The following is a 14,890-nucleotide window of genomic DNA, read 5'->3' on the forward strand; positions in this document are numbered from 1 at the left end:
GCACTGGGCCAAGTCTAACTGGAAGCTGCTGAGGGAGGTTGGGACCACCAAAAAGGAAGTGTGTAAATGGGAGCTTCCCAGTGCCTGGCAAAACTACAACACAACCAGACAGCCTGTGTACGGATATGTGTACCAGTACTGGCTGAATGTGTACACAAGGGTGTGCGGTAGTACATGTACTTCAGAGCTACATGTACATTGTAAATCTCACTTCTGTCAAAAAATTGTGGAAATACGGTTACTCTTAGCACTCTTGTTGTTGTTTAGTTCATATGTATCTGACATTGATGTTTTAGGATTTTTTTTTGTTTTGGTCGAGTTTTTGTTTCATTGTTGCTAGTCCCCACTGAGTTATGGAATAGGTTAATCCCATTTCTCAAAACTGTGTGAAAGATACAGTACACGATGGGCTCATGTTGCAAAGCACATACGTACATGTACATTTACTTGTACCTTTCATGGATGTGCAAGCATTGACCCACATTACTGTTCAAATCAAATCTACCGGTACACAATAATGGCTTGAAAAAGTTGGCCAAGCCAGACACACCTACATGTACATGTACTCATACCGGTACATGTACATGTACATTGTACATCTAGAAAGGTCGTAACGAGCAACAATGGGTTTATTTTTTGTTGATCTTATTTTTCAAGCGGGATTTATAAAGGAAATGTTTAAATACATGTAGATCTTCAGGTACATGTACATGTACCGGTACATGTAGAAATCCATCCTTGTTGACCATACTGTTGTGCAGAGTAGTGGTACTCCGTACATGTACTGTGTAAAACTAAAACATTATGGAAATTTGCATTCATATACACCACCGATACTGCGAGCACTGCCACGTGCCAACACCCATTCAAAATACTCGATTTAGAGAGGATAAAAATACTGTGAGACCAGTAACGTGTACATGTAGCTAACACTACATGTATATGAAATTTTTGGTCTAAGTTTAGTATCGAAAAATTAGTATAAAAAAATGCCAATTTCTTTTCGAAAACTGTATGACTTGGATCGAGTTAACCTAGTACAATTTGTTGAGTTTGGGGATGACTTTGAGTGCAGAATTACATGTACGAACATGTGCTAAATACGTATTTACAGGGTATGATCGAGTATGGGTCAAGTACATGTAATTGGTATTCGAGTTGTGCTCGAGTTTGAGGTCGAGTATGAGTACTCCAACACCGCAAACAATATGAGACAAATGCAGTGGGCAGTGCTACCAACATGTAGTGCAGGTTCAGCATAATATCAACAATCACACTGTACATGAACATGTACAGTAGGTACATAAATGTATGTACATGTACCGGTACCTGTCAGATGGCAACCATTACACCAGTACCATTCAATAAGGAATCCATGTTACTTTAAATGAAAAATGAGCCTTGTTTTTTTTCCCCAGAGTTTTTTTCTGGAGAAGGATGGAATGTCCACAACAGGTACCGTACATGTGAAACAAGTGCTCGTACATGTACATGATGTGTGTGTGACATGAGATGTGGCTGATGTACCAGTACACGTATGTAATGTACATTTACCAGTATAGCGGTACATACCGGTACCGTATACATGTACAATACACATGTACTCGTACATTATGTACATGTATACATATGAACATGCATGATACACATGTACTTGATCTTACTGTGTGAACAAGATACTGGAACAAACACAGTATTCATATGTCAGACCCATCTGCCACTCATCAGTTCCCAACAACCTACAACCAATATCTCTTCAACTAATATATCCAACTTAGCCTCTTTTTTCTCTTTTCCTTTCTCCATCAATAATGAAATTTGACCTCGACCTACCTGTACATAATTCCGGGCAGCGAGATAAATTACCAGTACCTCAGCACATGGCCCAGACTTTGCTTGAGGGGCATGGGATGCTTGCATCCTCTAAAATAGAGGTGGGGGGGTACAAAAAACGGGCAAGCTCCTAGGCTCAATTATGAAATTCCTCCGTCAGCATTCAAAGAGCTGTCGCATCCAACGTTCGTGCCAGAGGGGAATCTGGGTGACCTTTTGGATATTTCTGGCCACTTCATTTATGATTTGTTAAATTTCAGCAGCTCTTTTTCAATTCTACATGTACCTAAATTGGGTAGTAACCCAGTTTTTATACGCGGTCATCCTCATTCAGATTTCTTTACTGTGAAAGGACAAGTCTGGTAAAAAAATTTTTAATGAGGTGAAGATTTCTTTTTATAACCGTTGAAGGTACCATTACATGTACATGTACAGTACGAGTATGTAATCTGGCTGTTGCAATAACAGTCCACTGTTGCAGAGAAGAGTACCGCTAGGGCTAAAAAAAACCGCTGGATCTTACATATTATAGTCTAGTGACCAATGGATGCAAAGCAAGTGCATTGTTTAACCACCAGTGCCCCAACGGGTTTCCACATTAATATTTCTGTTCAATTCACCGTACAGTTACCGGCTGTACATGTACAAGTACATTGTAAGGTGGTGAAATACGAGTGCACCTATGGTACTGTACATTGTAAGGTGGTGAAATGATGTTGTAATGTTCATCTTCAGTGCAATGTCAGTCTTCCTCTTAGCACTTATGAAATACGTACCAATGTAAGTACATGTGCAACAATGAACGTTCTTCTACACTGGTACATGTACACAAGTCTACACTATAGGCTACGGGTAGTGGTATTGTACATGTACTGGTACAATGCATACAGTACATGCACCACTACAGAGTGAAATTTCCTTCTTTTCTTTTTGGCTCAATTACCTTTTCAACTAAAAACCAAAGAATATGTTATTACATATGCGGGATTCTATTAATTAGCCCCTTCTTTCAGTCCTGTTTGGTGCACACTTCTTGGCAGGTCCACAAGGTTTGCGAGCAAAGCTTTCTGGAGACCTGAGCCTTGGTCCTCACACAACTGTTTATAAAAGCATCTTGCATGTCCTCATACAGAGTTAGGTGGACACAAGTACAGTATGTGGACCATGTTTGTATGCACATGTACTAGTATCATGCCAATTGCTCTCTCTAGGGTGTACAATGTACATGTACATGTACCAGTACGTATGTATGTGAACACCACCGGCCCGCACGATGTTTGGTGGCAACTGCAGTGTTCAAATTATTCAAGGCCAGTCACGGCACGGGGAATGGGAATGTTAATTTTTGGCTAAGGTTTAATGAGGAATTTCCTGTTTTTTTGCCTGATGCCCTCAAATGTTGATGTTCGGATTTTTTATTTCAACTTCTTTTTTAGGTTGCAGTACTTTATTTCACTCTTATGCACTGGTAGGCCCCTAACGATGTACTAAAGATGTACATGTGCGTGTGCAAGTAGCAGTGTTTTATGTACATGTACGTCACAAAGAGATTCATGTACTACAAATGAAGTAAAATACATGTAAAATGTCAGTATTTTTGGGTCCTCTGTTAAAAACATATCGGAATGATGTGCAATACAGTTTCTTTAAGGAAATAGAAATATTTTGATACATTTTACTAGAACCCCTTGAAATTGCATCTTTGGGTTTCATTTAACCTGATTTTAAATTTTTGTTTTGCAATTTTAACCCACAGTTTGATGCGTTTTTGGTTTTTATGCTAATGCATATTTGCATATTCATGATCAGAACTATGATGTCATCCAAGGCAATGAATCTCAATGTTGCACTGATTTGTGCACAGAAAATTTCTAGATTTTTTAACCACTGCTACGGCAAATTATATTTTCTTGGGCAATCTACTGCTGTGTAAGTATATGACAATGATCCAGCAAAAATCCTTTTCACAGAAATGTTCCCAGAAAGCAAATTTGGGGTTCACAATTTGAACATGAAAACATGCAACCTGAACCATGCCTTCCTGGATTTACATCAAACCAAAAGCGCCCTCACTTGTCCAGAAATGCTTGGTCAATTTTTAATATTTCAAAAAGTGCACCGTTCAGTTCACATAATTAAAAAAAGATGTCAAACGGCCTTCATACAAGGAACAAGAGTACACAGATACACAAAAAGTGATTCTAAGAAAAATTCATTTCCTGGTTCTTTTATTAAATTGAAGCCTGACACGAGACCAGTGGTTCTAGATGATGTGCCAGTAGCTATCATTGTTTTCTGTAAAATCTGACATGATATTTTCAGTGTATTTTTAATGTAACCAGGGATAAATGTGGTAAAAATCAACACAAATATTGCCATCCATGTGGCTGTATATATGGCCACAAAGATTACACTTTTTTGAGCCCTACCATTCCGATCAAATACAGGAAAATGCTCAGCCCGACCGCACGGTACATGGTCTGGAAAAATGAGTTCATGTACCTACCCTGACATTAATTTTTGCAGTATGTTCCCTTCCTTATCGTTTCATTTTTTGGTAAAATACTTGCCAATTTTTTAGAACAAACCAAACGCATCTTCATTACATTTTGCAACTCAGAGAAATCTTTGCTGTGCGCTGAAACTCTGTGTGGTTTCCTTGTTACATGTTCCCGCTACATGGGGCATAATACCCGATTATTTCCTTGTCCGCGTAAGTTATTGCAAAGGTATTACTATTTATGAGAAACACAGTTAAGGATGTGTCAAAACTTGGGGGAAAAATGACAAATAAGTCAATTTGAAATTTCAGCTCCTTTGTCACACTTTGTTATCCAACTTCATGGAATTACCCATGTACACATGTACATGGTTAATTCCAGAAATTAGGGGTCCATTTTTTTTTCATGTCCCTGTCACATTTGACATACATGTACCCGGTATGATTTTGTAAGTTCAGAACACATTTTGTTATTTCCAAAAATGGTGAATTAATGCAAATTACCTTCCAAACAAATACACTATAGTAATAGTTTGAAATCAATTCCGGTGATACACACATGGACGTGTATTCCGTGTCAAATAACAAAGGTCAGATGTAACAGGGACACAAAAAGTCACACTTTTGGACCCCTAATTTCTGCAACTACCCACATGCAGATAGTAGCACAGGGCCAGTATAAAAGGTTCTCGTCTGAAAGTCACATGAAAACGAAAACACACACTTTATTAAAGTCAAAGCCAGAGTAAAACCATTAACAGGATTTTGCTTTGGGGCCCCCTACCATTTGTCAGAAAAATACCAAATTTGGCCTGAAAGTAGCTGTTCCCTGAAAATCTTTCTACACTCTGATGTAAGTGCCTGCTGAGAAATAAATTTATTGTACATGTACATTTATGTACTACTACACTCTTCTTCCACAGTATCTAAGGACCTAAAATATGGGGAGGTGAAGGACACCGCTGCATTGAACGGTGATGCACAAATACTTTTCCCACCTGTCTGGAAAGGACAGCACAACTGAGGCAATGTTAGACTTTTGTCCCAGCCACGGCATACACACACTAGCTGTCAGCCAATGCCAACCAGACCCCCCCTCCCCCAAAAAGAAAGAAACGGCTAAAATTATCCATCAACTGTCAGGTAAAGTAACAACATGTATTTCAGCATAGACACATTGATGGATGGCTTACTAGCTGAGACACTCATTTTTACACAGAATACATGTCTTTACAGAAGGGTTTTTCTTTCCTTTTCTCTTCTTTTTTTTCTTCTATAGATGTGTAATTCCCCTGAAATTGAGAAGGAGACGGACAGATTTACAGACTTCCAGACAAAATGCCAGACAGGTCAGGATTTCCTTTCAGTGTGCGAAGAATCTACTTTTAACTCTTTTATTAGTTTCTTTAATAACGAGCAGGGCTGGTGCACTGCACATGAATGGAGAATGGAATCGTACGACCCTGTACTTTTGAACCCTTGCGATGACGAGATGTGCTTTCATGTTTTTGCAATACAGTGATCGCAAGGGTTATCACGCACAACGGTCTGGTGAGGAGGATCACAAAACCTTGGGAAGAATACATGAATAATAAATGATCTTAACATTAAATAACACATACCCGTACCTGCATGCAGGAGATTTCAGTCATGGAAAAGCAGGCCCAGGTCATAACACTACCCCTGACCGCTGAGTTTATTGTTATTTCCGGTAAAATCCATAATCAAGATTCTGCTGGTTTTGGTTCGGATAGTCTTACCTCGCTTGTCGATCTCGGTTTGACAGCGGCTGCCATTTCACTCCCTTCGACAAGCTCCTGTAGCCAGCAAGCCCAATTCTCTCAGCACTTGCACAGCCCTAGCCACACAGTTTCCTGGAGAAAACATGAAGAACACAATTAACGTATGTGTTATTGAAGGGGTAAATTGTTCAAAAATTGGTTGTTCTTGCATTTATGAACGCTCCTTATGAGAGCACAGATCTTACGGGCAGTGTTGATAATGAACAACTTTTCCAAGCACTGGTCCCGTGAATCTTCTCGTCTTTTATCCCGACAGAATAACTTGTGAAAGCATCTAGAGCAAATCATGACTACATACAGTTCGTGAGCAATGCTGTGCACGTGTACGTGTGTGGGCCCGGGCACCCCACCCAACGGACGTTTGACAGTGCAACATAGGGATGATCTCATCCTAGCTTGGCGCGGGTTGCAAAAGTACCAGACACACATGGCCGATTATCTTTGGCAAAGTTCTGGTTGGACAGCTTCGGCTGGAGTACCTGCTAAACACATGAACTTTGCAGGTAACCGGAGCTTGACACTGCATGGGTTCGCAGTCTGTACATGTACAACCTCCCACATGCACACCACATACATGTACACCCATCCAATTCATTCTATCAGTATATATGCATGTGAAGTTGAAAAAGTGCAGTATAAGTACATACATTGTATGAACATGCAAATACATGTACATGACAAGTACTGTATTAAGTAGTGCCGGTATGAGTACATGTACCATTTTGTACCTTACAGGTACAAACATTTACAAAGTACATGTACAGGTATGTAAATGAACATGTACATGTATGCTGTAAATTTGCATAGTGCAGGTCACTGTGAGTCACTGCAGTGCAAGAGAAAATATTTCATTAAATCTACCATGTGTGTATCTGCAGCAGTGTATGCTGTAATGTACATGTACATGTATGTGTGCGTTATGTACGCACAGTGTACCATACATGCAGGGCAAACGTCAAATTCCTGAATGCAGATTTTAAGCTTTCTGCTGTGTTCAGAAATGTTCATGTAGCATGTACTGGTACCATGTAAGCCCAACCAAAAGTACATGTACCTGTACATGGGCTTGAAACTACACATGCACATGTGCCCACTATAGGGCGGTGATGATTTTGAATTCAAGCATTATCAAATGTTTGAATAGTTATTTTTGAAATTGAATATGGAAGGAAAAAATGTAATTGCCACGCGTGTATTTATAATTATTGTACGGTTATGAATCTAAATATCAACATTGTGGGGACTGAGTACTGTAAGTTTGCCCATCTGTGGGTAAACCCAATTTCAATGCCTGTTATAGACTAATCCGATTGGACGCCATAACTGCGATGGCACCGCACTCAGACATGCACATTCTTCAGCTTGTCGCGCACAAGCATCAGCAAATCATAACATCCTATTTTGTCAAAGAGAAGTACATGTTCATGTACCACAGGCGTGCACCACCTGTCCATGAGCGATGTGCCACTGCAGTATAAATATCTACGGTACATGTGATTCTGGTAGTCAAATGACACTATACAGTGCGAGTTCTGCAGACCACTGGCATTACGGAGAGTTTCATTTTAGTGACCTCACACCTTCAGCCATGGGCTGCCAGGAAATCCCAAGTTACCGGTAAATGTTCTCTCCTCCCCCCCGGCTCCTGCAGCATCAAAAGCCACCGCAAACTAACTGCAAATTGAATTGGATAAAACCGCAGCAAAATGAGACAGTCTAGGTGTCTCATTTTGTCTGTTCTTTGTGTATGTACAGGTAAGTATACATGTACGTCACTCAGGGTGGGTGAGGGGAGGGGGGAACTCCTGAAAAGAAACCGCCTCACTCAGGGCACCTGCACTTTCCATAAGAAACTGGGACAATTAGGTACCAGTATATGTACATGTACTTGTACTGTATAGTACCATGCATGTTGGGTATCAGCTCACAGTGTGTTAATTTCACATATACATGTAGGCCTGCATGAGCAGTCCTGGCAGGAAGCAAAAACATCTACCAGAAACACACACGTGACATTCCGGTATGAGCATCTGTGAATGCAGGCAAAATACTGTAAACATGTGCATGTACAAAGGACATTGAAAGTGCAAGTCATCTCCTATAATTAAACTTTCACATGTGCTTGTACTGGTGTATACATACATGTACGTACATGCACAGGTAGAAATACACACATGCACGTACCCCGAACATGAAGTGATTTTCGAAGGGTCCTTGACCATGTCTGTACACGGACAGGTAACACTAGTGTTGTCCATGAACCAAACTGCTCTGGGATGGTAGGTCACATGCCCCACACGTGTATGCACATGACCACTTTACAGTCCATGTACAGGATATAAACACCTGTGAAATGAGTGTAAATGCAGTTCCTTTCACAAAGTGTACAGCAGATGTGTGCTGTAAAGTGTACAATAAGCAATGCACATGTCACTCATCAACATGTGCAGACACATGTACATGTATGACTCAAAAACATTCATCAGCACAGTTGCACTGCACACGTGTGTACACATCATTTAACACAGCTGTCACAATGAATAATGTTTATGAGGGGGAGAAAGAGGGGAGAGATTGCCACTTGGAGGAACTGTGACACCACTTTTACTTTTAGGGTACGGTAAGTCTGCTGTCGTATCTCATTACACTTTGGTTGTCTGCCTCAAAGCAAGTTTCTCTGCCAGGGTCCCTGAGGAGACTACATGTACATGTAACATCGCCCGTGATTCAGCACTCAACACATATTACACCCCCCCCCTTGCACTCTTGAAGGAGGGTGGGGTTGGGAGAGCCACACTGTACTGAACCACGTGTGTCACTGCATGCACACAGGGGCTTGGCAGAAGCCGTCGAAGAGTTTGAATCCTGGGGCAATGCTATGAGACAGGAATTGTCAAGAACAACACATTGCATACAATGCGCTTCAGGGATACAAGGGATTTCCCCCACTGCCGGGGGATTCTGTCAACAGAGCTACTGCGGGACAGTTACAGGGCTCAGATGAGTAATGCAGGAACTTGGCAAACAAAGAAACAAATGAAATGAAAACCTCACAAGCAGCTAACAGAAGAATGAGTGTACTGTACATGTGTCATATTTAGAAACAAACATACATACATTGTACGTATCAACAGAGTGAAATTAACTGTGCATCAGTATTCCCCTCATGAAAAATCGACTTCCAAAGATGTACAGTAAAAGTTACCCCCCAAATAAAAATGGATGTCCATGAATTGTCTATTTACATGATAAGAATCTAAAAGCCACTATGCCATGAGAAAAAAGCAAGCACCAAAACTAAACCAAAAGAGATACATGTACATGTATATTACATATACCTGTACCTTCCACAAGAAACTGAAACAAACGGGAAAAAACTTTCTTCACTATCAAAATGTCCAAGATGCATGTAAAGAGCAATAGCAAAGGAAGTGGCCGTAAAGGGTACCTGTACGTGTACCTGGTACCGGATAGGTTCACTGCATGGAAGAGCAGTTATGGTGTTAGCAGCATCACTGGATTACTAACGGTAGAATACACTGTTGGCCTATTGCATCAGGTTTCCTATGGCTCTGCAACACCAGCTGGAGCCAATTTCATAGTGCTGCTTCCGTGAAAAATTTGCTTAAGCGTGAAAAAAACCTTGCTTGACAAATCAGGTTACCAGCCAAAACTTCTTGTGATGTACATGTACATGTGTATTGTTTTGAAATGGCATTTTACCTGTCTTTTGGTTAGCATGACAATCACAGGGAGTTTGAGCTGGTAACCTTTGTTTAGTAGGCAAGGTTTTTTCATGCATAAGAAAATTCTGTGCTTAAGCAGCTCTATGAAATTGGCCTAAAAGTAGGCCTGAGCTAAGAGATTAGTGGCATGTGGGGGAGGGGAGGGATGAAACGACTTGCCCCCCAACAGATTTTTTTAAGCAAATAGGCCCTAGACCTAATGATTTATAGATGAGTAGGAAAGAAAGTAGCCTAATCCGTACATTTATTTATCAAATATTAGCACCAAAACCCTAAGAAAACAAGACTTTTTCCTCCCCCAACCAACATCATGTTGAGTGAGCCCGAAGCCACATTCGCTTTTAAATTTGTCCCCCTCCCTCGACATCAAAAGCTGGATATGCAGCTGTGTCAGTAATATCAGAGTCACGTACATGTACATGTATGGGGAAAATCACATGACAGAAGGAATGGCATGTACTTATTATTTACAAAAAAGGCTTACAAAAGTTACTGTTGACCCGACACTTACTGAAAACAGGGGATTGTCAGACCACCAGAAAAAGTTTACCTAAGCAGGATACTGTTGTTAGCAGGTTAGTTTGACATTAGCAGTTGACATGGTTGAACGGTGTTGAGCATGCATGGCATGTTGAATGGAATGTGGCAAAAGAGTGAAGAAGCGAAGATTCAACTGCCTCACATGGAATTCAAACCTGATTATGATGGTGTGCATGGTGCGGGGTAAGTTGGAATGTTCTACAGATATGGACATTTTACACGTGCATCAGTAAATAAAAAAACACTTACAGGCCTAGGCCTACAAATGTACAGGATGTACCGGTAAGTACATGTACACAGGTACGGGCATGAGTAAGGGCACTGTTTGCTTGCAAACTAATTTTCTTTAATAGGAAGTTGTAATTAAAATTCACCTTTTTTCGGCATGCTGTAACAATTAGCTTCTCTATTTAATTTCCAATTTCAACATTTTTGAAATTTGAAATGCAGCCAGCATAAACTCATTAAAATAGGGCACAAATAAGAACAAAGACTTTACAAATATACAGGGAAGAGCTCCATATACGGACGGCAGTAATTATTCCTGACAGTGATCCATTCGGAAAGCAAAAACATGTCCAGAAAAGTTCAATTTAGGAGGGAAAATACCACTAACAAACAGGGGTGTCATGTCAAGCAGCAGCCAAGTCGTTCACTCAGGCCTAGAACTTTAGAAGAGTAGAACTTTTCAGACCAGTCTCAATACACAGGATGTCAAGTGGCGTCCGTAAACAAAACTCTTTCCAAAATTCAGAAGTATGAATTTTGAGGTTTCCAATTAACATCCACACTTATTTTGACGTACAAAATAATCACAGTTTGCTCTGTATTACGAGGTGCATGCACCGTACAGTGTCACTGTATTACTAGTAGACCCTAAGCCAGTGTCAGTGCCGAATATGAAAGCAGAACTGCACTTTTCTCGGGCCATTCTTATCTACTCACAAGGAATATCATCCCGTCTTGTTGCAGCAGACTCACATCCAGGATACCTTTTAACAGTGCTTATCCTCATGATGTAACAGTACCATCGTTTCGATGTCACTTTGGAGAAATAAGCCGATAACCTTTCGACCAGTTCAGTCAGAAAATCTAAACAGACGCCATGTTGAGCTATAGGTCGAGATAGCGTCACGCCTTGTCGCAAAATAAACATAGAGGGCGGCCTTCAACTTTGGTGGTAAGCTAGCTGAATAGGTTGAGCCGAGTGCGCCCGACACAGACATAGAATAACCTAGCCTATTGACTCCATATGGATCTACGAGATCAATGGTTGAGTCGCACAAAGGACACTGCGCTGCACACATAGCATTTTGGTCAGCAAGATTATTATTTTTTTCACAAAAACTGCACTCAAGTTGTTGGTACAATTTATACAGCATACGAATGGCCATTGCTTGACTGCAGGGCTCAACAATTTCGACGTTTGTCTGGAAGTAAAAGAAATAGCCACAGTCAAGAGCGTTAAACACTGAAAACGACAAACGAGAGTGAAAAAAACGCTGACAAAATAATGGGGTGTGCAGATCCTTCGTTAAGAAATTTGTAAACAAATTCCAGCAAAGTGTGACTATAGCGTTGGTTGTTTTTTTAGACTACACAGGTCCTTACCCATCCCAGTTGTACAATTTATATTATCCTACGAGGGAATGAGATCTCAATGTAAAAATTAATGCTAACTTTGAGTGTCTGCACAAGTTAAGTTCGACCCCGATCATGCGTGTCCCAGACATCTCAACTCCCTTCCCAACCACAGGTGTCCGCTACTGAGCCTGGTCTGTTAAATTTCCTCCGCCATCAATCTGCTTGAAGAAGACGGGGAAGTGCTGTACCAGAAACCTCCACGTAACTACATCCCACCAAGTATCAGCACTTCACTCACTTCGGGAGCATCGCCGAGTTCGATGCGACCGTGACCAAGGACATTGACTCAACCAGCTCACTAAAGCAAGCAGCTCTTTCGGTCGCCTGCAGAAGCGCGTCTGGAAGAATCATTCTCTTCGCCTGTCAACTAAAGGTGATGGTATCTGTATCTGTCCATTCACCGTATTGCTGGTTGTAGCATATGTTTTTTTTGGGGGGGGTCATGTGCAAAGTCGTGACTAAATGTGTGGGCCTTTGAAGCCAACGTCTTGATATTAATGGTTTCTAACTTGGCTTTAAAAGTCTTGACGTCGGGGGCGATGCGTAGGTCTTGGTCGAGGTGGTTCCACTCACGAATAGACTTTGGATACAGCGAGTGCCTATAACAGTCTTTATTTGCCGGTATGATGTTATATTTGAAGGCCCCTGACTGCCTAGTATTTGGTTTACTGGATGATTTGATGACTGAAGGAAATTTTCGATGTTGCTTGGAATTAACCCATGAGTCTCTTTATAGATGGTCGTCAGGCGCAATTTAGTTCTTTGGTCATGGAGCGATTCCCACTAAGTCAGCAAGGATTTTGGTAATACTGGATTCCCTGCTTTAATCTCAACAACAAACCGGGCAGCTTTCTTCTGAATTCTTTCTAACTTGTCCCCATCCAAATTGTGTTGTGGATCCCAAATCCCAGAGCAGTATTCAAGTTTGGGTCTGATCAGCGATTTGTAGGCTATAGACTTGGTGTTTTTGTTGCAGTGGTATAAAATCCTCTTCAACAAACCCAGCATTTTATTAGCCTTGGCAACAGTCTGATTGATATGTGTTGACCATTTCAAATCACTGCTAAGTTCAATACCTAGGTAGGGATGATGTCTCACCTCCTAGGGGGTGTGGAGACCCATCTTGTACTTCGTAATAACAAGCTTTCTTTTGTGTCTAACTCTCATGCTGAAACATTTGGAAGGATTGAAAGACATTTGCCAGTCTTTCTTCCAATTGACTAATGCCTCAAGGTCTGCTTGAAATATATCTGAGTCCTCGGGTGTTTGTATCCTTTTATAGAGAATGCAGTCGTCCGCAAAAAGTCTAACCTTTGAGTGAACCTTCGCCGGCAGATCATTTATATATGCCAGAAAAAGCAAGGGTCCCAAGGCAGTACCTTGGGGAACCCCTGACGTAACTTTAGGTCTTTTTGAAGATACGCCCTCTAGCACAACCTGTTGATGACGATTTGTAAGGAAAGATTCGATCCATTTCAATGTGTTGTTTCTGATTCCCATGTGTTGGAGTTTTCAAGAGACGTCGGTGAGGCACTGAATCAAACGCCTTGCTGAAATCCATAACAATCAGGTCCGCTTGGCCTTTGTCATCCAAAATCTTTAAAAGGTCACCAACAAGAGCGGATGAGTGTCGCAGGAACGTCCCTTGCAAAAACCACGTTGAACGTCAACTAAGATGCGGTATTTATCAAAATGATTCATGATACGATGATGCAGGATATGTTCCAAAATCTTGCATGGGATCGATGTCAACGATATTGGCCTGTAATTTACAGGCTGACATCTGTCTCCTCTCTTGAATAGCGGAGTCACATTAGCATCACGCCAAACATTGGGTAGGCAACCAGAATCAAGTGATTTTTTAAAAATCTGGAGCGATTGAAGAGGCACATTTTTTCAAGATATTGGCAGGAATGGCGCCGGGACCCGAAGCCTCATTTTGATTCATATCTTGCAATAGCTTTTCAACACCTTGACTGTTGATAACGATGTTTGGTATGTCAGGGATTATAGAATCCATCATACTTGGAAAATTGACAACATTCTCGTCAGTGCAAACTGAATAAAATTGATCATTAAGCACATTAGCCTTGTCTTTAGCAGAGTAAACTTTGGTGCCATCAGGTGAATAGAGCGTGGAGACACCAAACACTTCCTGCAGTTTAGACTTGCTGAAATTCCAGAACGGTTTAGTGTTTGCCCCCCAAACTCCCACCGATGACATCATGAATGTACTCCTGGTTGGCTCTCCTAATCTTTCGGTCAGTCTTCTGCGGTGCTGTTTAAAAGATATCCCAAGCTGCTGTAGAACTATGTTTCTTAGCTTTTTTGTACAGACGCTTCCTTTTACAAATATCTTTCTTGATGGAATTGTATATCCAAGGTAACTTCCACGTAGAAGAAGTCATTTTTGAGGGAATAAACCTGTCCATAGAATTCTGCACTGGATAACTTGGTTTAATTCAATCACAAGTTCATCAACAGACTTTGAGCCCATGTAGTTAGTAGTCAGCTTCTCGTCAAAATTCTTGAGCCATTCCTCTATTTCATCAAAGCGGGCTTTTTTTTTATAAAGAAAGATCTTACGTCTCACTGGACGAACTAATTTTGGTTTCACCGATACATTCACAATCCTCATAGCGATGCAGTCGTCACCACTCTCCTATAGGGCCTATGGATGGGAAGCCTGCAAGTGCGGCCCGACTCTTGGAACGGTTCAACACGGTGTCTTCGATCCATCATGGGCATCAAGTGGCAGGACTATGTGACCAACATCAACGTCCTTGAGCGAGCCAACATCCCAAGCATAGAGGCCATCATTATGA

The 14,890-nt window shown here is 41.1% G+C and overlaps 1 protein-coding gene across 2 annotated transcripts in view; it reads right to left on the bottom strand.

Moving 5' to 3' along the window:
• The window catches only part of LOC110973414 (rho GTPase-activating protein 23-like), a 61,039-nt gene extending 49,445 nt beyond the window's left edge, over positions 1 to 11,594 (bottom strand). Inside the window, exons 1-2 of one of the 2 annotated variants that reach the window (XM_022224243.2) lie at positions 11,367 to 11,594; positions 6,094 to 6,207 (exon numbers count right to left, since the gene is read on the bottom strand). In XM_022224243.2, coding sequence (XP_022079935.2) covers positions 6,094 to 6,129 — 36 coding nt within the window. In that variant the 5' untranslated portion in view covers positions 6,130 to 6,207; positions 11,367 to 11,594. Of the gene's footprint in view, positions 1 to 6,093; positions 6,208 to 6,320; positions 6,751 to 11,366 lie in introns of those variants that run through there. The other variant, XM_087148294.1, reaches the window with a different exon arrangement.
• Between the last annotated feature and the right edge of the window lie 3,296 nt (positions 11,595 to 14,890).

Source organism: Acanthaster planci, linkage group LG17, assembly GCF_054643075.1.
Source record: "Acanthaster planci isolate LZ-2023a linkage group LG17, COTS_SCS, whole genome shotgun sequence".
In the NCBI taxonomy this organism is placed as follows: Eukaryota; Metazoa; Echinodermata; class Asteroidea; order Valvatida; family Acanthasteridae; genus Acanthaster; species Acanthaster planci.